Below are 25,252 nucleotides of genomic sequence, written 5' to 3'. Positions count from 1 at the left end.
AGAGAAGAGAAGAGAAGAGAAGAGAAGAGAAGAGAAGAGAAGAGAAGAGAAGAGAAGAGAAGAGAAGAGAAGAGAAGAGAAGAGAAGAGAAGAGAGAAGAGAAATTATTTTAAACCCCCCGTAAAGCTCTTATATGTGCTTATTATAAAGATTGATGCAGTGTCAAGAAACAACTTAATAAAATTTTTATATAAGGAATAACATGATGATTACATAATTATTACCTGAGAAATATTCAGTACCATGTAATTACCAGTTAGTGGAAAAGTGTGGGTTTGGTTTACAYATACCCTATAGTCACTTTGCTTAATAATAATAATAATGMAAATGARAATCAAGACTACATTTTTTTTTATATTCAGAATAAATATTTAAAGATAAAATTTCTACTACCACATTTAGTTTATGATCTACATATGAATGTTATTTACATTTACAAGAGCAGGAATAGTAATTCTTGGAGAACAATGTTTCCTTACTGTTTAAGGCATTTTGCAAAGATGGAAGGAGGTAGGCAGTAGCAGAATTATACAGTGAGGGGGTCTAAAGAACACAGACCATAGTTAGAATAACATCAGAGAACTCAATTTCTTTAGCACATCAAGAAGATGACTGGGGCAGTCTGATAGCACTGCATAAGTACCTTTGTGTGGAGAATAAACTAGGGAGTAAGTACTTCTTCAATCTTCCTGAGAAAGTTGTGACAAGAACCAGATAATATTGAAAGCGAAATTAGGCAGAGACATTTAACTGCAAGGAAGATGATCCACTGGCAATTAAACAGAAAATATGTAGTTCTTTTTTTTTTCTGGTTCATGTCTACAAATCACTTCTGAAAGTTTTATTTTAGTTAAACCATTCACTAGTTTTTTAATTTATTTTGCTAATTTAATTCCAGGTATTCTAAGACACTGCCATGGCTTCAGCTTGTAATTTCCTCCTACCCCGTAGCAGATTTAAGTATCTTATCTCCCCAACTTTTCAGCTGGTAAGAGATTGCTTCAAGACATTTGTGCCTTTTGGTTTGAATCCATTTTATGTTGGAAAAAAGCTATTCCCTTTGCCACTCACAGCCTAAGAAGAGATTTATTTTGACAAGTTCTGCTCATAGCTCACAAATTATATCTTTTCCCAACATGTCTTGACTGTATATTCTTCAGCTGTCTGCCCGAACAACAGGAGGTTGTTTACTTTCTCAGATAAATACACAAAATCTACAGAAACCACTCTTCTTCTCTCGAGATATGGTCTTTTCTACATCTTGCAGCATCACCCATTATGCCAAGGTGACCATTTTGAGCTGCCTGAGTATTCTGCACTACACTATCTGCATTTACAGTGTTTTCCATAGAGAAACCTCTTTGGGTCAGGAGAAATGTAACTACATTACACCTACATTATTCTGAAAAACCTCGAAAGATGCACAGCTTCCTTTAAGGAAAAAAACATAGGAATTAAAGGCTCATCTCTCTGGTTTTACTTCAGTGGAATTTCTACGAAAATCCATGCAAAACTTCCATAAATAGMATAATGATCCTGTGATGGCTCAAAAATCTCATTTTCTATTTTTTGTTGCTGCTTTTCAGTTGCTCAGTTGAACATTGTTTCCAAAGACTCAATTTAAGACATGTAAAATGCGGACAAGCAGGAGATAAGTTTAGCAAAAAAAGATGGGCAGGCAAAGAAAAGCATCCCAAAAAAATAGGAAGCTTTTCCAGAAGAAGAAGGCAGGGAAAAGATGAGGATGAAGTCCAGACTCCCAACAGCAGAGTGTTTAAATGCCTCACTCCAGACCCCCCAGTTAGGTCACAAAGGGACAGAAGCATCTCCCTGATGTGTACCTTTGCTCTGAGGTGACAGCAAATTGAGAATCCCTTGACCTTGGTCATTTGCTGGGAACAGCATCGTGACATTCTTTTATGACAGTTTGTGTTGGACAAGTTTTCTCGTGTTACTGGAAAAGAACAGTATGAGCACACAGAGTCATTTCCACCTAGACCTAGGCTGATTTATGCCACTGTCTGCACAGTCCCAGGTTAAGTATTATACTGGTGCCCGCCAGCAGTGCAATACTTGACTGTCTGACTGTCAGCATTTCCATCATAAATTTCTGTTTTCAGAAGCTTATGACTTCGTTGTAAAATGTCGCTTGGGGGAGGAATCTTGCAAGGTCGTTTTAAGTTACAAGACAGCAAACAAAATAAAAAAGTTAGTGGTTCCTAACTCTTCCTTTGCACTTTATCATTTAAAAGGACCTATAAAACGCTTGTTCTGCTGTTCAGCTGAGTGTGACAAACCTGTGTATGGTATTATTAATACAACTATCTCTTTAGGGAAGATACTTAAATAATACTTGAATGCTATTTTATTGTGGGGTTATAAAAAGCAATTTTTATTTCACCAATTCAGTGGTACCAGTTAAGTCTTTCCCCAAGGTATATACCAATGTCTCTGTGCTCCCTTTTCTGAGGCCCAAGGAGTTCTTCAATTAAATTTGTGGCACCTCAGGCTTGGATTATGCAAATTGCTCAGCCAAATTATCTGATAGCTCCCAACTTTCCTTCTTCCTCCCTCATCACCTTTCAGATCTTCATATTCATTTTCATTTTATGGAGTCCCATTGAAGATTGTYTAGGGATCCTGACCCACCTGTCCTTCTCTAGAGTTTGCTTCTCCCTCATAGTACAGCTCCRTGCCTGTCAATTTTCTTAGAGTTGTACAAAGTCTACCATAATTTGTCCAGGTTGGAACACCAGATGGATACACTGATGGAACACTCAGAGATACAGCCTCACACAGACCTCCACACCACCCTGCAGTGTTGCTCCAAGGCTTTTCCAGGGAGCTCTTTCAAAGGAAATSTATCAYCACAGGCACTGGAAMATTTTGCAGATATCACACAAMGTCTTTGGGGCAGTTTTGRGATTTCCAGTTTCACTTGAGATATYCAATTATAAAGCAGTTTCCTGGGTGAGATATAGAATGTGACAGGTCATTCTTCTGACTGAAAGTAGGAATGATCCTCATAATATCTAAGCCTGTACTACCATCATCCCAGATGATGGATTTATTCAAGCTAAATTTATAGCACCTTTTCAATCACCTCCAATTAAACCCTTGAATAAGAAAGAACAAAGCACTTTTGCTCTTCACAAATGCATCCCTAAATTGCCTGGATGTTCTGGATGTTCTTTATCCCCTGGTGCTGCTGACACTTCTCTGTCTCCAAAGTRGCAACATCACTGGTTCTCAGAAATCTCCCTATAAATATTCCTCCTTTCATTTAGCAAAACAGCACCTCTGCTTTGCCAGCACTGTGATTTTGTTATTCTTTTATCTTCTTCCACCTTAACATCTGGAACTCATCCTTTGTGKACCTGTGGAAACCCAGGTCTTCCAGCACATACAGTTACCTGTTTATAAGTGGCAACACTTTATCAGGATGATGATGAATATTTCCCTCCATGCTGTCAATACCTCCCCCTATCCAGCAACTGTAGCCTCCCTCAAAAACCTTCTTACAATCTCTGATCTGCTTTTTACTCATACCATCAACAACACTGCTAATGTTCTGTTTGCCAAAATCACAAGATACCAGCTTTAAAATTGTATCTTGAAATAAGTCTTCAAATCCAGTTTCTGTGGCTTTCTATCCATTTGGTTTTTTTGTTCTGGTTTAGTTTTTTTTGTTTGTTTTGTTTTATTTTTTTGGTTTTTTTTCTTTTTTTTGGTGGGTTTTATTTTGTTTCATCTTGCTGATTTATTTTTTACAGGGTGAAGGACTATGATTTTGTTCTAAGCTCTAAAGAATACACTTACACTTTGAAAATGAAAGATCAGATGCTGAAGTTATCAGAAGCATCCCAGAAGCAGGGATTTAAGAGAAACACCTACAAATTTCAGTGCTGTGATGAAATTCTGTGCAAGGGCAACAGAGTGTCATTCCCTCTTTCTACAGGCAATCTTACAAGAGACTAAACTCAAAGCTTCACGTCCAGAGGAAGTGATTTTTTTYCTAATATCCTACTTCTAGTAAGTATTTCTTCCCCCTCCTATTTCTTCTCATTCCCCTCTCTGATCTAGGATAGGCTGTGTTTAGTCTCAGYTTCTGCTTGCTGGTGTCAACAGAAACACCACTGCCAAAAGACCACAGCAGTAGGAGCCCTGTGGAATGCCAGCTCCCACAGAGAGCCTGAAGACAGATAATATGGCCTTGAAGTACAAAGCAAGGGCCAGGGGYGAGGCAGAGGCAGATGTGCAGAGGTGATAGCATGGACAGGCTTTTATGAAGCCACAGTCAAAGTCTAAAGTTTCCCTTCTCTGGCCCCTTGCTCAYAAGCCTCCTCCCCAAAATCTCCCCTGGGGTGCACCCAGGCACGGTTGGCTCAGGCCACAGTGAAATGTTCTGGAAAMGTTCAGGAAAATCTGTTCAGTTGCTTTTGAGGGATGCAAAAGAGAGGAAATAGTTTCATGTTTAATTTTCACTCAGTGCTAGTTTTCTGTGCACATTCTTTAAGGGAGGATGTCAATGTCACCAGACATTACTAAGATAATTTTGATCCAAGAACATTTGCAGYTCTCCACATTATAAATGATTAAGTAGCCACCTGAAGCACTGCTGATAATACCCATTTGGAAGAAAAATCTGACAATAGCTGCCTWCCTTCAGWCTTCTGATTGCTTTTTGAACAGATATATTTATTTTGAAGTTGACTACTTTCATAATCAGACAGACTCAAAAAGTGACTCTTAATAATCATAAAACATAATTAATAACTTTGAAAATGTGATAAAAGGTCCTTGGACCTTGGTCAGAATAGCCAGGATCCCCACTTGCAGTGCTGATTTGAACTYTTGAAAATCTTACTTGGACTGGAAATCCAGCTTCCATCCCCTATCTGTATTTCAGTGGTACCTACTCAGCCTGTGATCACACTGTGGGTACACTGGAATGAAACCTTCATGACTAAACCAAAGTTAAACAAATCAACCATCTATTTGGTTTGACATGCAGAAAAAAAGATACCAAATAGCACTTCATTACAAAAAGAAATTCAGCTGGTCATGTAATTAAATATTRTATTGATAATTCTGAAAAGACAAAAGTCAGTATTCAGCTATGGTTCTAAGTTTCTGGATAAACTTTAACCTGACTCAAATCAGTGGGAGATCTGCTGTAATCATTGATGGAGCGTTTTACCCCACTGTCGCTTGCATGGTGAATTGCAAAATTTCAAGTTAGACCATTAAAAAGTTCCTGAAATATGTTCCATAACTAAACACATTTGCACAAAGTAAATTTTTAAAAATGAAAGTCTGTCCGTGACTTAGGCTAATCTAATTTTAGCAAGCTAGAAAAATTCATGTTACTATCTGCAAGAATGGATAAGGAACAGTGTGTCAGCATAAAGGTGTTGCCTTTTCCCATTTGAATTCAGACAATATTTCATTAACATTTTTTTGTGCAAAATTATCTTTCAAATCAAGGGCAGAGATAACWCTATGATGTCACTTTTCTTGAAAGCTAACTTTTTATCATACAGTACCTCATATCACTCAGTGGTGTCATGACACTAACAGAAGTGCCATGATATATCAAGATATGATGGATTTCAGAGAAATTTGCAAGATGAAAAAGTCATTTTGCCTCCTCTACAAAGCACARTGTTATGAATATTCTGTAGAAACAATGATCTGGGATTTTTTYCCCTTTTCTTTTGAAGCAGAAGACTGATTTACAGCAGAATTGCAAATTTCTTATTTGTTTTTTCAATACCTTTCTATATATAACACTCTATTGCTTGGCTTTTCAAAAAGAAAACTATTTGATTTGAGAATGTTTCAAGCTGAAGAGAATCTATGTAAATATTCCCTGAGAGTAAACATGGAACCCTGTCTATCTGTACTAACAATGAAGTACATGGTAATGATATGTTGCCCATTCTGTCTAAAATATCTGACTACTCTGTCAGGGCTTGTTCTATGCAAATATCTCTTCTTAAGCTCTTTTCATAGCTGCAGTTCAAGGAAGCTGCAGTTTTCAAGTAAGACACATTTCTTCAGTCACAGTTCCTACCCTTTGCTCCTCCAGCTGCTGAGTTTACTTTCTCCTGTTGCAAAATCTTTGCCAAATATTTGAACAGTTTCACAGAATGGTTTGGGTTGAAAGGGACCTTAAGGACCATCCAGTCTCCCTCTAGATTTCTTACAGGACACCTTCAGGTACCAAAAGACTGCCATAAGTTYGCCCCAGGACTCCTAAGCACAAGCCTTGGTTTCTTTTCCAAGTGTGTGCTTTTTGCTGTAGGACATTTTTTATTACCTGAGCTTGATCCTRCATGGGTCACTCACTATTCCTAGCAATTTTTATTTACATATTCCTACACAGAATGGACTGGTTTTTAGAACAATGAAATGAACATCCTTCTGCACTGGCATTTTTTGGTGGAAATAACAGACATACAAATCTGATAAAAGTGCCGCTCTGCACCTTCCATAGCTGTGACACTTCAGAGCTACAGAACAGACAGCATTTGTGAAGGACCAAAGGCAAAAAAATGTGCATGAATCAAAGCAAGAGCAAAGGTTTCACCTGGCAAAGCCGACTCCTCTGCTGACTCCATTAGCATCTCTTAATATTCTGGTGGAAATGACATGTCCAAAGGGTTTCAGCATATTCTCCAGTTCCTGCTCATCCATGGACACAGGTAAATTTGAGATGTATAGATTTGTGGGATCTTGCTCTTGTTGCTACGATGAAATAAGAGAAATATCCTCAGTTAGACTTAGCAGAGTAGAAYAGTTTGTGGCTCATACAATTAGGACTACTCAAAATAGGACCAAGCCAAGAATTCATTSCTTCATTAGATGAAAAGCTGGGTAATCTTTTCATGACGGCAACATATTTGCCAAATTTCTGCAAACTCTCATGCATGTGCTTAATTCTGTGCGTGATTGCTCTTATTGAACTCAGTGACACTACTCATTTAGAGAAAATTACTCTCATGCACAAGTGTTCTTGGATTTGTGTCCTAATTTAGCAAAGAGATTGTGAAGAAAACGTGATTTCCACAAATGTGCTAATGTTAACATAAATACAGAACAAAAAATTCAACACATATTTTAAGCAGATGTTCTTTCCAGCCTGAAGACTTCCCATTCAGACTGTTCATCATGAACACGATTGGCTGAAAACACAGAACACTTTTCATAGCATRYTTTTCCTTTTTTTCTCCATCAAAASTTTTTCTTAATAATAARYARCAAGATCTAAYTGGGCTGGGGACASGAGRGTGAGTTCTGAGGTCCAGCCTATGGTAAGACAGGTCACATGTTTATTCTAGACTGAATTAAAACACCTTATAAAACAAAGCCTGTAGCATGAATAATTGAGAAAATAAATTTAAAAGCAGCTTTCTCATTCTATTTCAATCTTTAGGCTAAACTTGCCATTTTGGTAATCATTCCAATTCTTGCTTGCTGAGCTACTGCAAAGAAACATGAAACATAGATACCATATGTAAAGTAAGTGTATTAAAACAGTAAAAGCCCYCTTGTCTATAGACAACTGGGTCTTGATTGCATTAAATCAATTTACTTATGCCCTTGCAAATTTTAATGGCTCTGTCCATTTTCATTGATATAAGCTTTACATAAAATCTGATCACCTGCCAGTACAAGCCTGATTGGGATCAGGCATTGCTACAAAATTTCAGCTAATGTTAAATAACCAAAAATATAAGATACAATCATTATACTGTGCAGTAATCCAGACAACATCAYATCTGAGAAAGTTCTCTGAGACAGAGTTTTTAATTCTTATTATTACACATTTTAATGGGCAGAATTTATTTGTACTTGTTCAACATTAAGTTGACAACAGTAATACCCTTTTTTTTTTCTATGAGTTGTCCTAAAATCAGATTAATAATCTTGTAGCAGCACCACAACCTTGCACTGTTATGAAATTACACACAGTCCTGCAGCCATCTGCCCTTTGAGGTTTAACTAAACTAGTTTCAAATTACACTCCATTAAAATCAGTGAGGATGTGCCTTGTCAAACACAATCACACATTCTTTTTCTGGAAGATTTATGAAGACAGGACTGAACTAAGATGTCTGCTCCACCACTGCCTTGTACATTCAAGGCCTCAATATTGGAAAGAGAAATTGTTTCAAGCTGTGATTTACGCTGCCTCTGCAGGGACAAGAATGACTAAGCTAAATCTAAGGTAGCTAAATATTGGAATTAGAAGTCGAAGAAAGTTTTTAGCTTCTCTTACTCAGGCTCAAAGGAAATTTTAGCCCTTTTGGATGAAAGACAAAAATCTGCAGATGGATACCTCAAAAGGTCCAGAATCAGGAGGCTTGTAATAGTGCTATACTGACTAATGTGSGTTCTGATCTAAGCATCTGTGGATGCTTGGCTTTGGACATTCTGTCTAATGACCTTTGCATTCTAACTTTGCATCCCCAGACTCATTACCCCACGAAAAGCACGTTACCATGCATGAGGAATTCTCCACTATTTTACAAAACATAAATAAAGGAACAAAGTAGGCATGTTTTCAAGATGCTGCCCATAAAAATATACCCAGTTATTACCACATGTTATTGTAAGGGGAAGAGGAGAGGACCACACACATGAATGCTGAGCTTACTGCAAATTCAACTGAAGCTACAAACCTCAAATCTAGCAAAACCTTTCCAGTTATCTTTCCCTGCAGTCATCCTCCTTCCTCCCACATCAATTTACATTTATACAGATCCAAAAGCTAGTTCCTCTCCAGTAACCAAAAGATATTAGTGAGGGGTCAGAACTGGTACAGTACTGACAATTGAAAGAAATCAATGCAAGCAGTCCTGGAGGGGAGGTAGGCAAGAAAAGGCATATGAGCTTCAGATCACACTTTTAGCTTTGGGAAAGAAAAGAATGCAAACCATTTTCTTTCTCTCTCTCTCTTTTTTTTTTTCTTTAAAATGTTTTTCACCTTTTCCGTGTGCAAACTATTTAAGTTTTATTGATTGCTACTTCCCCCCACATCCACCCTCCACACCCCGAAGCCAGACAAGAAAATGAAAAAAATGAAAGAGGAGGAGTTTGGAAGCATCTTCATTGTTATTAAGTACTTTGAAAGTTTGAGCAATAGAGGCAGGTAAAGCGGAGGCATTCAAAAAGCGAATCGAAGCAGAAAGGTTTGCAATTCCAATTGGCACAGCTCTTCAGAAATAATTCCATTATTATGCAAACCTCTACCTATTGATTGGTTAAGGACTTTGATTAATCCACCAATCAATGCTCAAGGACTCACATCCCTTGCTAATATTTAGAAAAAAATATGCTGATGAAATCCCTGTAACCAAAGACCAGACTAATGTGGAAAAGTGGGGTTATGCACCAGTAACTTCACGACAGCCTCTGCTTTCACTGAGGCAACTCAGTCCTGCAGCACATTAAAATGAGAACTCTTCTTTTGACTACACAGTTTTCAAGCTGGGGCAAACAAATAAAATAAATAAGAACCGTTGCCAATGTGTCTCACTTCTGAACAAGGAACACATAAGCCTTTTAACTGTGCTAGAGATTAAATGTCGTTGTTTTAAATATCTGTGGAAAGCTAGCTACGTTCTGAGGATGAATGAAAGACTAGCAGACCATAGTCACTCTTTCACAGGGATTTGCCAAGCCTATCTTTTATCAAYGTGATAAATAAATGCTGCAAACAGAGAGAGACAGATGAGACCACTCATGCTACCTCCACAACACAAAACTGGTTTCTAAGAATGGAAGAAAATCCACATTATTTTTCCTTACTATACAAATACAACATTTGGAGAAATACCCCTYTCCCTTACAGAGAAATATCACCCTACAGATGCCATATATCACACAACCAACTGAAACAAGATGRAATGCCTTCACAGTAATGCAGCCTGGAGCTGAGCAGGCTTTACAAGTGTGATGTGGAACCCAGCTGCCCTATCACTGTGCAGCCAGACCCCACTGCCATCTACTCTCGGGAGTCCCTCTTTCTCAGGCTTGGTCCCACTCCCAGCCTCTGGCACAGAGGCTCCTTGTGATCGTTTTCAACAGTGCAGAGATCTCTGATGTTCAGCATGGAGGTGCTGACACACACCTCTCATTTTGCCCAAGCCTTTTCATCCCAGATTCCCCAAACTCCTGTGTGAGATATTCTCTTCCTCATCCAAGCGCTACTGCTGAACTTTCCACTGTCAAAGGTAAGTGCCCTGCTGTTCAAAATGTGCCTGTTTGTTGACAAGATAAGCCTAACCAGAACTGTAAGTCCGAACAGCCCATGAACCACTTGMCTTTCATAATCCCAACAGCTGACAGCTCAGTTTCTGCCTTCAGTGAAGGAACACATCCCAGGCTGCAGGATTGATGGCGATGTTACTGTCTGGATCAGGCTCCCTCTGGTTCATTTAATTCTCTCTAAGATTTTCATTTGGCATTAAAAAAATGCTACTTCCCACCTTGGGATGAAAAAATCCCATTTATTATTGTCTCCAGCCCCAAACTACACTGAGTAACCAATCCTCAGTGAGAGAGCTGAAAGTCTTTTGTTTAATACTGAAAGTCACTTCAGAACTGCCTCTTCCTCTATGCCCCCAATAGTTTGGGCAGGAACCAAAGGGATGGGGTGGCAGAAGGTCACACACTCACCACAAACAATTCCAACACCACCGTGCCTTGGATGCCCTGCAGCTGGTGACTTGGGAGCCAGCACAGTAGGGCCACCAGCCAAGCAGAGCTTGGGCTTTGCTAGTTATTTCACAGAATCCCAAAATCACAAAAGTTGGAAAAGACCTCCAAGATCAAGTCYAACCATTAACCCAGCACTGYCAGGTCCACYACTAAACTGTGTCTYTAAGYACCACACCTAMATGTTTTTTAAAAATCACCAGGAACAATGATTCTACCACCTCCCYGGGCAGCCTGTTCCAATCCTTGACCACCGTCTCAGCAAAGAAATTTATCCCTCTAGACCACACAAGACACACCAGGCTGGCCCTGCACACAGTGGAATGACAGACCTTTTGACACAGTCCTCCCAAAGCACCCCAAGACTCATGGATTTAATCCCCCATGGGTGAGAAGAACCTCCCCAGGGGGACCAGGGCCACCACTGCAGCTCTCTGCTGTCCTGGATGTTCACAGGAGCARGGGGCTGCTGGGGGCAGTGGAGGGCTCTCTGCAGTGTGGCAGCACAGTTCCTCTGATTTCCCAGGCCCTGTGTGCCAAACACGGATAAATAATGGGTACAACACCAGGCCAAGCTGCTGCTTTGTGAAGCAGAGTGGTGAAGCAGCTGTGGAGCTGCTGTGTGTGCCAGCTGCAGAGGCACCATGCTTAAGACATGCAGACGTGCAAGCACAGCCTCAAGGCATGACCCAAAGCCTGCTCCTGGCCATCCTCACTGAGCCCATCTCAGCCAGGATCTCCCATCTGACAGCCCAAGGATTTCCCATGCACAGTTTGCACTTGCACTGCAGCCGTGAAGAAGCAGGGATGAACTGATCCAGTCAGTCCCAAGCCTATGAAATCCTGGCACAGCCTCACACCTTAGGCTAAGCTCATTCTGGGATTCTGGCATGTGCCAGTCTGTGGGTACACTGAGTGCCAGAGAATGAGCCAATAACAAAAAAGAAGGAAATTAAGTCTATTTAAGCTCCTCTCTAGAGAAGTGCATGGCTTTTTGCAACTCCCTCTGCTCCCACTGCAGCCTGTTTCACCATCATTGTATGAGCCCTAATACCTCAGCTCCTCTGGCCTGTGGGCTGCAGGGGCTTTAGCTCCATTCACATGTTGTATCTGGGCCATTCTGGCTGGGGATGTGTATGACAGACATAATCAAAGTAGTCAAAACCACACCTAGGAAGGCATACAATTGTGAAGGTTTAATTTTTTTTAGATTCAATTAAAAAAAAAAAAAAAAAACCAAAAAAAAAAACCACAAGCCTATTTTAAAATTTGAAGGTTTAAGATTGTGAATACTGCAAACTACCAGTACCAGTAGGTCAAGGCCATGTTTTTGATTAGCTGAGACCAGCTCCAGCCATCAGCAGCAGCCGTCCTGCTGCAAGGCTCTGGAGTTCAGCAGCCAGGAGCAGTTGTACCACAGAAACAGCCAGAAATTTTGTCTTCTTGCATTTTAGCAAGAACTGGGCCAGTCACTCAGCTCCCAAGGCTGTGCCAAGGAAGCAAAAGTTTATAAAACAGAGGATTTGAAATGTGCTACACCAACAGCATTTCAAACAGAAAAAAAAAAAAAACCAAATAACCCAGCATAGGAAAGCTGCAATTCCAAGTTTGCCATTTGCTTTGCTGGGCCCTCCCAGACACTTTTGAAAGGGAGGACAATGTTCAGATGGGATTTTCCCTCCCATCTTGAGATAATCTTTGGAAACAACATATAAAAAGCTGAAAGAACAACTCCTGCTTGTGTGAGCTGAGGCTGAGCCTCTTTACCCAGTACATTTAGTAATGCATTCTTTAAAGACACGTGGAGGGAGGGGCAGGCAGCTTTTGGCGATGTTAATTTTTTTTTTTTTCCCAAAAGGAACCCAAACCTCTTCTAATCTGTGATCTCAGTAGGACTGGAAACTGAGTGTGTTTGGTTTATCTGGAAACCTTATGTACCAATTCCTTTTACTGAACCTAATTTATTTCTCCTTAGAGCAGCTTGCTCTAGGAAAATAAGCACTGATTGTGAGTTCAAAYGAATTCTTTTTTCATCTTCCAAACTTATTCTGGGAATATAACTTTGTATGCGGATCRATAAGAGATTCTGAACTGCTCTTTTAAAAGATATAATCAATATTTATACTAATAGATCATATGCTTTTCTTGTATTTAATAAATTGAGACTTCATAATATTAACTTTGACACAGGTCAATATTACAGCTCAGCTTTACAAACACAGTCCTGCCTTTGTGAACATTTTAGAACCAGGTTCAAACACCCTCAATGAGTATTTCCCCCARATTAGTTCATCTCTGCCCAGATCTTCAGCCTATGCACTGAACTCCTTGTCTCCTTTAAAGATCTGGGCTGAACTTCTGTCTTCCCTCAAGATAAAAATAGTCATGCTTTTAATAGAAAAATCCATTCATGTGGAACCATTTATACAAAAGCAGATAATTTAGATGGAAACATTTGTGTGCCGTTTCTTACGTTTTCCAGCATTTGCTCACTGTTTTGAAAACTGTGGTTGTATGGTAGCATCACTCTCATCTTCTGTTTATGAAATTATTTCTAAACTGGATTCTTCACAGCCACCAAGCTTAAATGAAATTTAGAGGAAGCATGCAATACTTTCTCTCATTAGATTTACATTCAATAACTCTTCTTGTTGTTTTATTTTGTAAYGTTTACTTTTTTAGTACTTCACATCATGAGAACTTTTCAGGACATCTGAAACAGACATTAATTTAAAAGCTGATTTTATGTGCATTTGCTTGGATTCACACCCCAAAATTCGGAATGAAAATATTTTCCCTTCAGTTTTCTGTAGTAACTCCATTTACTCCTGCTGCTTTCCCACATTAATGTGGCATATTTTTTCATATGTGTAAAATATGCCTGTTTTTCAGAGAAAGGTACTGAACTCATAATCCTGATGTTTAACTTCAGCTCCAACACCTAATGTCTTCAAGTAACATTCAGAGAGATTCTCTCTTCACTGATCTATCCAGGCATGGCAGGATGCTCCTAACTTAATCACTGATAGATACGATGAATATGGGCTAGAGATACAAAAGTTAARAGAAAGTCACCCCAAACTCCATCACCCCCTAGTATCAGAGAAGTGACAGCAGAAAATCCTTTTTCTCTGTGGGGATGGGAGGCAAGGCTATGGTGTAGTGGTTAGGGATGAAGATCTTGCCTGTGTACATTCATGTGCTGCCTTTCCAATCAATGAAGATGCACTGATATGAAGTGATAGTAGTCCTGCTTTCAAACATTTTTTACATTATGYATTTGTTTCATAAAAAAGAAGGAATGAAAAAACTAACACTCATTAAATCTTTGCCATAGCAATGGTCCAGACGATGCAGCCTTCCAGATTTGTCAATGACATTTTTTGAGCCATCATTGCAGTAACAAGAGGTGAACAAAATGAATGAAGTGCAGCTGCCAGGGTTCCATTTGACTTTTTTCTTGCTTATTTGCTTTCCTTTGTGTGGGCACATTTTTAACAACGTAGACAGCTAAATCAATGGCCAGTTAACTATTGATCYCTGGCTGGTTTCACTCTCTTGTTGAGCACCACACCAAAAGGTTTACAATAGTGTCTGGAAAGCCTAAACTTCAGATGGATTTTATTGGTGAACTATGTATTAATAACACAACAGATACACTTGAAGGAAACTGTTAAAAGTAATRCTGGCTTCCTTTTCAAGAGTATATCCAAAGCTCTTTCATAGAATCATAGTTTTTTTAGGTTGGAAAAGACCTGTATAATCATTGAGTCTGTCCMTTAACCCAGAACTGTCAAGTCCATCATTAAACCATGTCCCTACCTGCCCCAGGTACTCMTCTTTTAAATCCCTCCGGAGACGGTAACTCCACCACCCCCTRGGTAGCCTGTTCCAGTGCTTGACAATCCTTATGGTGATTTGTTTTTTTCCTGATATGCAATCTAAACCTCTCCTGGTGCAACTTGAGGAACTTYTGTGTTATCACTTGTTACATGGGAGATTGACCGCCCACCTGGCTACAATCTCCATTCAGGCAGTTCTACAGAGCAATAAGGTCTACCCTGAGCCTCCTTTTCTCCAGGCTGAACAACCCCCGATCCTTCAGTTGCTCCAGACCCTTCATCAGCTGCATTGCCCTTCTCTGGGCTTGCTCCACCTCTTCAGTGTCTTTCTTGTAGTGAGGGGCCCAAAACTGAACACAGGATTTGAGATATGGCTTCACCAGTGCTGAGCACAGGGGGACAATCACTGCCCTGGTCCTGCTGGCCATATTATTGTTGATAGAGGCCAAGATGCCATTGGCTTCCTTGACCACCTGGACACCAGAAGATTTGGCCCCAGAATAATTACGCRACCACTATACAGCAATAATTAAGCCAAATCCATCAAGCATTGTAAATATAGATAAAACTAAATCTGCAACATCCATTTTCTATATAAGCTTGATTGTCACTAAGTCATGTTAAAAGTCTGTTAACAATAGGGATACTTTTCAAAAAGACACAGTGGTTCTCCACACGAGCACAGAAAGCACTCCTAAGGGCTATTCTGAAGAAAAACATTTTTTCCCAATGATTTTCAAAAGTATTTTATTCTTATTTGCATAAGTACATTTAAGCACTTCTGAAATTTATAATGATCCAAGAGAACTCCTGCCATTTGAAATCCTTTTCCTGGGGTTATCTGATCAAAAAGAGAGATGTGGGTTTGGTACCCAGGTTTACATTGCCATCACTGAAACACTCTTGGAAGTTACTTCTTAAACAAGGCATAAGCTAAAATTYGCTCTACCAAATTTTGTCAAAGAAYTGCAAAGAAGCAAATTCCTAAACCCCATGACCTATGAAGAGAAAAACTAAAAAGCATTGTAAGAAGTTATTTGTCACAAATACCTGTATCAGCTCCACAGTGGAGTATTATTTATAAGTACTGTTTTAATTAAAACCATGAACTTTAAAAGACTTCACAGTTTACATATGCCTAGGATTTCTTCTCTCTGTGCAAACTATCAGAGTGCTGTGTCTGCTGTGTAAGCTGGACTCAGCTTTCTTTTAATTAAGTTTGTTCATGGACAGCACAGCATTTGCTAAAGCTAAATATTGCTGGAACTGAATTGTTATTGGTCTGTTCAGCACAGAGCTGCTGCAGAACCTTCCATCATGCAATTCACCTGCCAATGGTGATTTGATTTGCCCTTAGTCTCGTGTGGGAAATATGGGCTTCAGTCACYATGGTTGCTGCCTTCAGAGCATTCTATAAGATACATGGTATCTCCTTTAATTTCCACAAAACACAATCATAACCAGAACTCTAAGGTGAGATTTTTAAAATTCCTTCTTTGCCTTCCTAGAAAAAGATTTCCTATTTCCAACTTGCACAGTGCAGTGCAGGCAAAAAGGCAGACCCACTCTAAAATAGTCATTGTGTCATTCTAGCTTTGAATATATTCAGTTGTCTCCATACTTTCTTTCACACTATTTTAATGATTGGTTTGCTATTTTTATTGCTGTTAAGTAAGAATCAATTAATTACCTCGGATGATCTGATGGCTGTCTATAGCGATTTCTGAAAATGCTACACAATCCCCTATCCATGAACCTGAAATCAGAAAGTCACTTAKAACCTCTGGAAGCAAAAGGCTAATTTGCCAGATGAGCTGCAGTCTAAGTTGAACACCTTATCTATTTATTTTGATTTGTCATCGATGGTGCGCCGGTGAACTCACGACAGTTTCCAATTGCCCATTAGACAATATTGCCTCAAGTATGTTTGTTTGCTTTATGCTCTTCTGGGTTAATGACATGCTGATTGATGTATATTTTGCAGGATTCTCTTATTGATATTTAGACAAGAGTCAAGTCCTTTTCCCCTGCAGAGAGTTAACGAATCTTGAGATTTAACTCTACTATTTGCTTTCTGCCTGAATTGTGTTATACTGTCCAACAAAAAAGGGTGCATTTGTGATGTGCAACAGAGAACAAAGAGGTCACCACAGAGATTACTTGCTTTACAGAGGACATAGCATGAAATCAGGCCAGGGTAAAACTTTCCATTATCAATAAGAGAGGAAAGAAAAGTAATTTGACCTAAATTTCCATATGTACTAAATCAATAACATTAAATTAACAGCTTAATTTCTAGTGCTCTTTAAAAAAAAAAAAAGAACTTAGAAATACACACTAAAACATCCCATTTTTATGGATTCTTGTGATTGTAATTTTGAAAAACATACAAATATGTATTTAGTAGCACTGCTTACTTCGATTCTTTAAAAAATATCTGCAGTGTCAGTGAYGCTAATTAGCTGAAATGCTTCTTTTATGACAGTGAAAAAATTCTGATTGCAATAATATCTGAAAGAGAAATTCACTATTATTTTGCTCTACCTAAAATCATAGGACTTCCAAACACCTGACATAAACACCAAGCAGCTCAAGATGGAACTCAGGCAATGTAACTCTTACAAGAATTGCACAGCTCTACTTTGCATAGGCTGAAATACCAAGAGTTATAACAGATACTCAGAAGCTGGATTTGTGTACAAAGCAACACAGATTCTAGAGTAAATTATTAAAATTACAAAATTTCTAGATCTTGCTTTTTTAGTTTACACTTGTCAAGATGGCAGCTATCAAGAGTGGTGAGTTCTGGAGCTGACTGGGCTGAGCTACTTCCAAACATCGTTTAAAAGAGAATGTCTCTATTCTCATTACAGTAACATTAGACCAAAAGGATTGCAAACAGCAGTGGAAACTAATGGTTTTCTCCCCAGTCTGGCTCAGGATACAACACCACTTGCTCAGTGCAGAGGCCAGAGTGCAGGGTCATACTAGAGGACAGAACTCAAACTGAATTTATTAAGCATTTAGACCAACCTGCGGATTAGCCCCCTGTGTTAACTTGTGGAGACTGTAGAGTGTGTTAGAGCAGAAGATGGATGCTCCTTCCTCAGCAAAGGAAGCAATGGGACATCTTAGATACTAGGAACATGGCAAWGGTGAGGGCTTTGCTGTCTGATCTTCCAGTGGCTACAGGATGTGACAAAGCAGCAKCAGAGGYACAGGTTACACATGTGCTGTACCTGGCCAGGGTGGCCTTAAGACTTTCTAGTCAATACTTCTAGCACCTGTTCTTCCTAAGGACAGAGGATTTGCTCTGTCATGGCCTGATCCTTCTCAAACCGAATGCTACAGCAAAATTTTCTTTGCTTTAATTGGCAGTATCAGGATCTGTGCTTGGAAAATATTTGCAGAACTGCCTTCAGATTAATATAGATACAAATAACCCAGCTTATGTATTTATTCTGATAATTATCATGCATTTACTGTTTGCCTTTAATATTTCATTTCATAACTGCCAGAAAAAAAAAAAAAAAAGACAACACAGCTTTGCACAGGGGGTTAAATTATTATCAGTATTGCATCCACCTATCCTGTTCACTAGATGAGTAAGAATTGATATATTTCTCTTGAGAAGCTTCTCTACATTTGGGGCAAAGTCTGAGGAATCTAAGGAAACTGAGATTTCTTCACATARATTCAAAGACTTAACATTTAACAGTCTTGGACTGGAAAAAAGACTGCAGCTATTAACGGTAGTAAATTATCAGCACTGGGGCAGCATTAAAAGCTTTAAGAGGACTTTTTGGGACAGTATAAGGCTTTTTAATATTTGACCTACTGACCCAAAGGTGAATTCAAGCAGTGCACAGGTCCCATGTGATTGCTTGTGAAGAAAACGGAAGGCTTTCTTTTGTCATATTTTGTGTTACTTCCTATAAACTATAAATGAAGTCAGAATTTTCTAGTCTGGGAATTCCTGTTGGGATATAGGTTGAGGCCTACTTARCCTTAGTCCATACAAACTGCTAGAGAACAGTTATTCATCTTGATGCACATGCCAGAAATAGAAACCTACTAGTCCTTGAGGATGCATCAATTTTCAGGGAGTCTGGATTCTTTTAACTACTACAGAAAACTAAGGCAAAAAAAAATCTACATAGACACTGCTTAAGGAAACCAAAATCCATCATAAAACACCRCCTTGACAGTTTTATTTTGAGAAATCTGTATTTAACACAGACGAAAATACCATTTCCATTTAAGATCAGGCTCAGCTCACAAAATATACACAGCAGAAATACTTGTACTATATCTAAATGCATCAGATATAAAAAGGCAACCAAGTCATGTTTCAAATGTGACAAGGGATGGTTATCACTCAGAAGCATGACAGACGCAACATTACCACATTTTCCCTATTTGTGGAACTTCCAAAGCTGAGTCAGCACATCCCAGYAGAGGGTTAGCAAAAAGGCCTTGAAATACTCAGTTTCCACTCCCAGAGATGAAATGAGAARATATGATGAGCAAGGAAGAAGATGAAACTTTCATTTATGCAAAACACAATGCACTAAAATAGAAGAAAAAGGCAGGGTTGAATTTCTGTKATTACTCTGCTGAACCCCACTGCATGAGATTCACACAGCAGCTGAGTTCTATCTGCTTTCCTTATCCCCCCTCAGAGAWGGTCTTGCTTCATGTGATGAGCTTGCCCTGGTAAATAAAGTTGAGATTAGGGGCCAACATCAGGAAAGAAACATGCACGGATTAATGATGATATTAAAACCCTGCCTCTTTGCCAAACCAAGCGGGCATGGTCCCATGGTGTCTGGGCTGTAGTCTCAGCAGTGCTGGCACTGTCCCACAGTTTTTTCATGCCAGAGCAGTCCACTGCTCCAAAGCTGCAGTCAATGTCAAAAAGCAGAGCCTGGACAGCAGGTAGCTGAAGGGGGACCTGGCTGTGTAGGACTGCTCCTCTCCCTGCTCTGCTCTCAGCTAACCTGGGCAGCTCCAGGGCAGCTGCAAAGGCTACAACAAACGAACAAGGAAAGCACAGCAAAGACAGGAAACAAACCAATAACCCATGATGGCCATGGAAGAGGGGCCAGGTGTCTGCCATTCCTTATAGCCTGCTCAGGAGAAGAGGAGCTCAGTGTCAAAGCTTACCTTTCCTGACAAAGAAAACAAGCACCACTAGGGAAGGAAGCATTATTTAGAGTATATTTTGCTTTGTGCAGGCAGAAAATAGGAATCTGAGAGGCTCGGTGCATTACCTAGAGGTTAGGGGAAAGTCAGGAGAGAGTAATAGCTCTCCTGTAACTCTACAATACTGGGGGAGAAAGGAAGAATAGAGCACAGTACGAGAAACATGGCTCTTCTCTTGCCATTTGGTGAAAGCAAAGTGGAAAGCTGATTTTATTGTATTTTGCATCTACAAAGAACATAGTGCAGGATGGGGTGGGAGTGGAGGGAAGCAGTGAACCAAAAAGGGGTCTATGAACTCGCTTACTTCCCAAAACCAAGGCAAGAACAAGCTCATAATGAACTTTCCTACAAACCTTTCATTTGTTCCCTCCACTTTTCATATCAGCTAGAAGAATGCCATTTTCTGAGCAATGAATGCTGACTCAAGTTTTCCAAGCCAATGAATGTTTACAGTTGCATATCCACAGAGAAAAAGACTGAGTCAGAAGTCTGCAGAAGGAAGGAGAAATCCACTCTGAAATTAGAATAGGTATAGCGAGGTGGACAGCATGGCCAGTTCCATCCACCTATGAGAGATCAAGGCAGAGTAATAAAGCAAATTTTGTTGAGCCATGAGGAGCCATAACCTGGTCCTACTGTGGAGGGAAAAAGAATTTCCCTCTGCTTATGAAATTGGTGTGAAAGGGCACATGTGCTGTTCTTGTGGCAGAAGCAAAGAGTTTTGAGAAAGCCATTGAGCAAAGATATCTGGCAACCAACTTGAAATAACAGATGCAGTTGTCAGCTGGTGAGATGCATCRGGACTGGAGTGGCTGGACAGGGGCTGTGCAGCACAGGGCTGTTCACAGGGTGGCAAGGACAAGCTCAGAGGTGCTGCTGCATGAAGCTCATGCAATTCATTGCCTTTGCAACCAAAAAACCAGAAGGCAAACTGTACAGGGATGGCACAAGGTGATACAAGAGAACAGTATAGCAGAGATTGAAAGATACTACAAGTTGAAATTCAAACAGGGCACAATACTTGAGTACACATGATCAGTTCCTGTGAGGAGGACAAATGGAAGAAGGAAATGGCCCAAGCCCTGTAACTCCATCTTCTCTCCTGTTTCCAGAAATCTGGACTTGGCTGTCTGTGAGTACTTACATGTCAATGACCTGCTGTGTTACTCAACTGGCCCAAGAGAAAATGAACTAGCATTTCAGTATTAAACTCTCTGAGGTTCATGCTTATTTGTTACTATGTCTCTATAATATTTCAGCTGTGGTTAAGGAAATCAATGTTTCTTTAACCATATGTATGCATATGTGTGAGCCTTTGTACATGTATATGCATGGGAATCATGGAATGGCTTGACTTGGGAGGGACCTTAGAGGTCATCTGGTTACAACCCCCCAACACCTTTCASMAGAYCAGGTTGCTCAGAGCTCCATCCAGCCTGGCCTTGGACACTTCCAGGGATGRGGTATCCACAATTTCTCTGGGCAGCCTGTTCCTGTGCCTTGCCATGTTCATGGTGAAAGATTTCTTCCTAACATCTAATTCTAAATCTACTCTCAGTTTTAAGCCATTTCCCTTTGTCTCGTCACTACACACTCTTCTAAATTGTCCCTCTCCATCAATGATGGAAAAATGTATTTAAGTACATAAATATGGTGATATTATATATGTTACAGGACAATATACACATAAAAGTGCATTCCAGTTTATGCGTATTTTCAGTTTTGAAGCTCTGGCTAAACAGATGCCTATGTGTAAAAACATGCAAGATYACATCCAGACTACCAAAAGAAGGATACACATTTGTAATTGTGCATCATGTATGAGAGTGACTGTGTATGAAAAGTAGGGATCCCATACATAGCCACTTAATGTGCTTAGCTGGTGGTCTGCTTGTGTGTGATTAAATATACCTGCATATAATAATATTTTACATTTACTTGTATAGGTGTACAAACTGYTCATGTAAAAATGATGGCTGCATCAATCAAACAAATAAAGAATGCTATTATTATCTTTCTCACTTATRAATCATGAGCAACTCTAAGAATTTCTGCAGTAATAAAACAGTGAGACAAGATGTACAGGCATTCCTTGAGTCCCAGACTGGAAAGGAGTTACACTGGGCATTTTGGATGTAGTGGAAGTCTTGGAATTAAAGACTAAGTGGAATCTGAAGCAGGGTGTAAAGGGAATGGTGTGGTCTCCTCCTAGAATGTTGAAAGCTGAACCTGATTCTTGTGTTGATCCTTAAATGATCTGAGTCATCAGGACAAGGGGGAATGGGTTCAAACTRAAAGAGGAGRGGTTTAGATTAGATACCAGGAAGAAATTCTTYACTGTGACAGTGGTGAGGCACTKGAACAGGCTGCCCATAGAAGTTCTGGATGTCCCRTTCCTGGCAGTGCTCAAAGCCAGGTTGGGGTCTGTGGGGGGTTTCTGAGTAACTGTGTCTAGTGGGAGGTGTCCCTGCCCATGGGCARGAGGGTTGGGACTAGATGATCTTTAAGGTCCCTTCCAATCCTTTCTATGGTTCTATGACTTTATTCCAGCYTCAGAATATTTCTATAATGAAAAAGACAGCATTAAAGAAGAGAACTTGAACTACTGARCACTTTACTCTTCTGGATTACCTCTCTCAGGTGCTGTATTCATAACTTGTTTTCAGAGCAGCTTTAGTGAAAAGCTGAAGACTTTAAAGTGGGACATCTTAAACTCTCAGCTCTCTAATATTACACCACTAGTACAAAGAAGTAGAAGGAAAAAGAACTATTTAATTGTGTAAATTAGGAGTTGTTTGTCTCAGGTGCACTTATGCCAGTACTTATCCTTGCTGACACTGATATCAGCAGTTGATGACATAAGCATAAAACCCCGCAACTTCAACCAATGTTTGAGGAGATAAAGCGCAGTTGTTTCTAAAGAAGGTAGGACTGAAAAGGTGCCTGTGAAATTCTACAGTTTGATTGAGAAGTTCCCATTGTGACTGTAGCAGTTGCTGGTGGCACATGGTAAAAGTGTGTGACCTCTCTTTATTAGCTGTGTAAACACTTTAAACCTAAGGGACTGAACCTGATATTATGCAGTCCGGAGAAATCTGCTCAGTTCAAATTTGTCAACAGACCAAGTTAACATTATGCATATTCTGTGGGCCACTTAAAAAGAAAAGAAAAGAAAAAAAAAAAACAAACAAAAAAACAAATCACAGAAAACTCCACATCTACGTTCTAAATATGGAGTTCCCACAAAATCTCAAATCTACCAAAAACCCCTTAAAAACTCCCAAGTTCTTGAAGAGAAAAATAAATATSCCACTGAGTAGTGTCTCAGTCTGATGTTGACTCAGTTGTGGACCTGCAGATCGGTGACTGGCACAGACRGATTGCACATCCAGCAGCCTCAGGATGGGATCTGACACTCAGAGGTTTCCCAGCCTTACCACGCCAGGGAGCGGATGGGGCTGGCTCTGCTGAGAAAAGCATCAACAACCTCTGCAGCCTGTTTGTTTTTTATGGGAAATAGTTTCAAGTTACACGACCCTATTTTTAAAGATCAATCAACTTAACCTGCTAGGCAGCCTTTCACAGGTTGTTGAGATATTACATTGTTTCAAAAGATCAAGCAATTCCCAGAGAAAGTGACTAGCTAAGGAGCAGAGCTATTTGCATTTACTGTGCTATTAATTTTAAAACCTCAAATAATAATATTTAAAGAGTTCAAAATAGTCAAGTAAGGGAAAAAATATTTTGAGGGAGTCAACTAAATCAAAGGTCATGCAGTGAAATAAAAAAAACACAAAATAGACAACTAGTTTCTGTCACTTGAGATACACCTAGAAAATTGTGTTGCACTGTCCCAGTGTTGTTAATCACAACGTAAGTAACAAATTTTTCCCCTTTTCAATTCTGGTAAACCTGCTATCCATTTTATAAGCTCCAAAATTAACATGAAGAAATACTATTCAGAGACAAAGCCCACTTGAAACCAAGGCCCTGAGTTCTCTGGGACAATTAAAGTGCAGCCTGGGTATATTAATCACAGTCTTCTGGCCCATTTCCAAATTGGGCAATTACAATCTGCCTACCTCAAATTCTCCCCAGAGTTTCAAATGCAAGAGTTATTTCTGATTTCCTTCCTATAAAARGTGTTGTTTAGCACAGTCAGTAAAGACTGGTTTCATTCAAGTGATGGGTGAATAACCCACATTGACTATAGAAAATGTGTAAAAGCACTTCGGGATCCTTCAGGAAGAAGGACACTTATTACATGGTCATTTTACAGTGCTTTTATTATTCTRAGAGGAAGTACTCCTATCTAGATGTTTCTTCACATGCCTCTTAGTAACCAAATAATTTGGAGTTTGGTCTTGTTTTTCTAAAATTAAATTATGTTATATTATTTTTTTTTGTACATTTAAGATGATAGATTTGAAATGCAGGCACCCTATCACAAAGGCAGTTTAGGATAACATACACAACTTCTACTTTGAAAACTATTCAGACAACTTCTGAGCCAAAAAAGATTAATGATTTATTATGGGGCTCATTAATCAAAAATTGTGTGTGCATGTTTTTTAAAGGACCAATTCCACTGTTCAAGTCAATTAGGTCCTCTAAAGCTATTACATCGGGAAGGAGCCACAATATTACCGAGACTTCCTGCAATATTGTTGAGACTTCCCCAAGTGTATTTAGAGTATAAAATAAATGCTATTATTCAGGAGATACTGAATTGCTAAGCTTCTTAAATTTGTACAATTGGGAACTTGAAGTACATTAAAATGCTGAAACTCATTAAGAGCCCTTTTCACAGCTGCGAAATCGTTGGCATTCACAGCACTGTGCAGAACAATAAAACACTCCCCACACCTTTGAACAGGGCGACTTCCGCTCCTCCAGCTCTGCCTTAATGAATCACTGAGGCAGAACTGGTATCTAACCTCTCCGTCAACCTCTTTCATTGAAAGTAAGAAACAAAAAGCYACAATAACACTAATATTCYGAAMAGAAAAGCAAAATGTACAAGCATARTGTACTAACCCTCCCCCAGCACAAAAACMTCAGCTATCGTGGCGTCTTTGTTCAAATGTAATTCAATTTTCTCCATCCACAAGAAACAAAGCATCATCAGAGGCAGAAAACAGTCCATTTTTTCCTCTCAAGCCACCCACCAAACAATGCCAAGTAGACTGTTTCCTTGAGTGTCATTTTCTGAACCCAAAGCACAGGACTCAGTATTTTGGTGAGTGTTTTCCCTAACACCAGCTGGATATGGTCACTGCATGCCAAAAATATCTTCCTGCCCTATCACTGAGGGGCTGGATTTTGTGCCCCCMAAATGGTACCAGAATAAGTAGTCCAAGTTCTCAGGAAACTTGTGGATGACCTAAATACATTTCCCACATGTTCTACAGCAGATTCAGGGCGCTGGTCCTGATGATCAGAAGACAGCACCTTTCTGAGATTCAACAGAATTCCATCTT

General features: G+C 39.6%; 1 protein-coding gene across 4 annotated transcripts in view; it reads right to left on the bottom strand.

Annotated features, from left to right (window-relative positions):
• RBMS3 (RNA binding motif single stranded interacting protein 3) overlaps positions 1–25,252 on the bottom strand; it is a 660,983-nt gene that overhangs the window by 142,720 nt on the left and 493,011 nt on the right. For all 4 annotated transcript variants that reach the window (XM_057378472.1, XM_057378474.1, XM_057378473.1 and 1 more), the window contains one exon: positions 6,593–6,750. In XM_057378472.1, the coding sequence (XP_057234455.1) occupies positions 6,593–6,750 (158 nt within the window). The remainder of the gene's footprint in view (positions 1–6,592; positions 6,751–25,252) is intronic.

Source organism: Malurus melanocephalus, unplaced genomic scaffold (genome assembly GCF_030028575.1).
Source record: "Malurus melanocephalus ecotype Western Australia unplaced genomic scaffold, MMel_1.1 scaffold_361, whole genome shotgun sequence".
Taxonomy (NCBI): domain Eukaryota; kingdom Metazoa; phylum Chordata; class Aves; order Passeriformes; family Maluridae; genus Malurus; species Malurus melanocephalus.
Note: the sequence above shows the minus strand (reverse complement) of the source record. Positions and strands in the feature narration are given on the sequence as shown.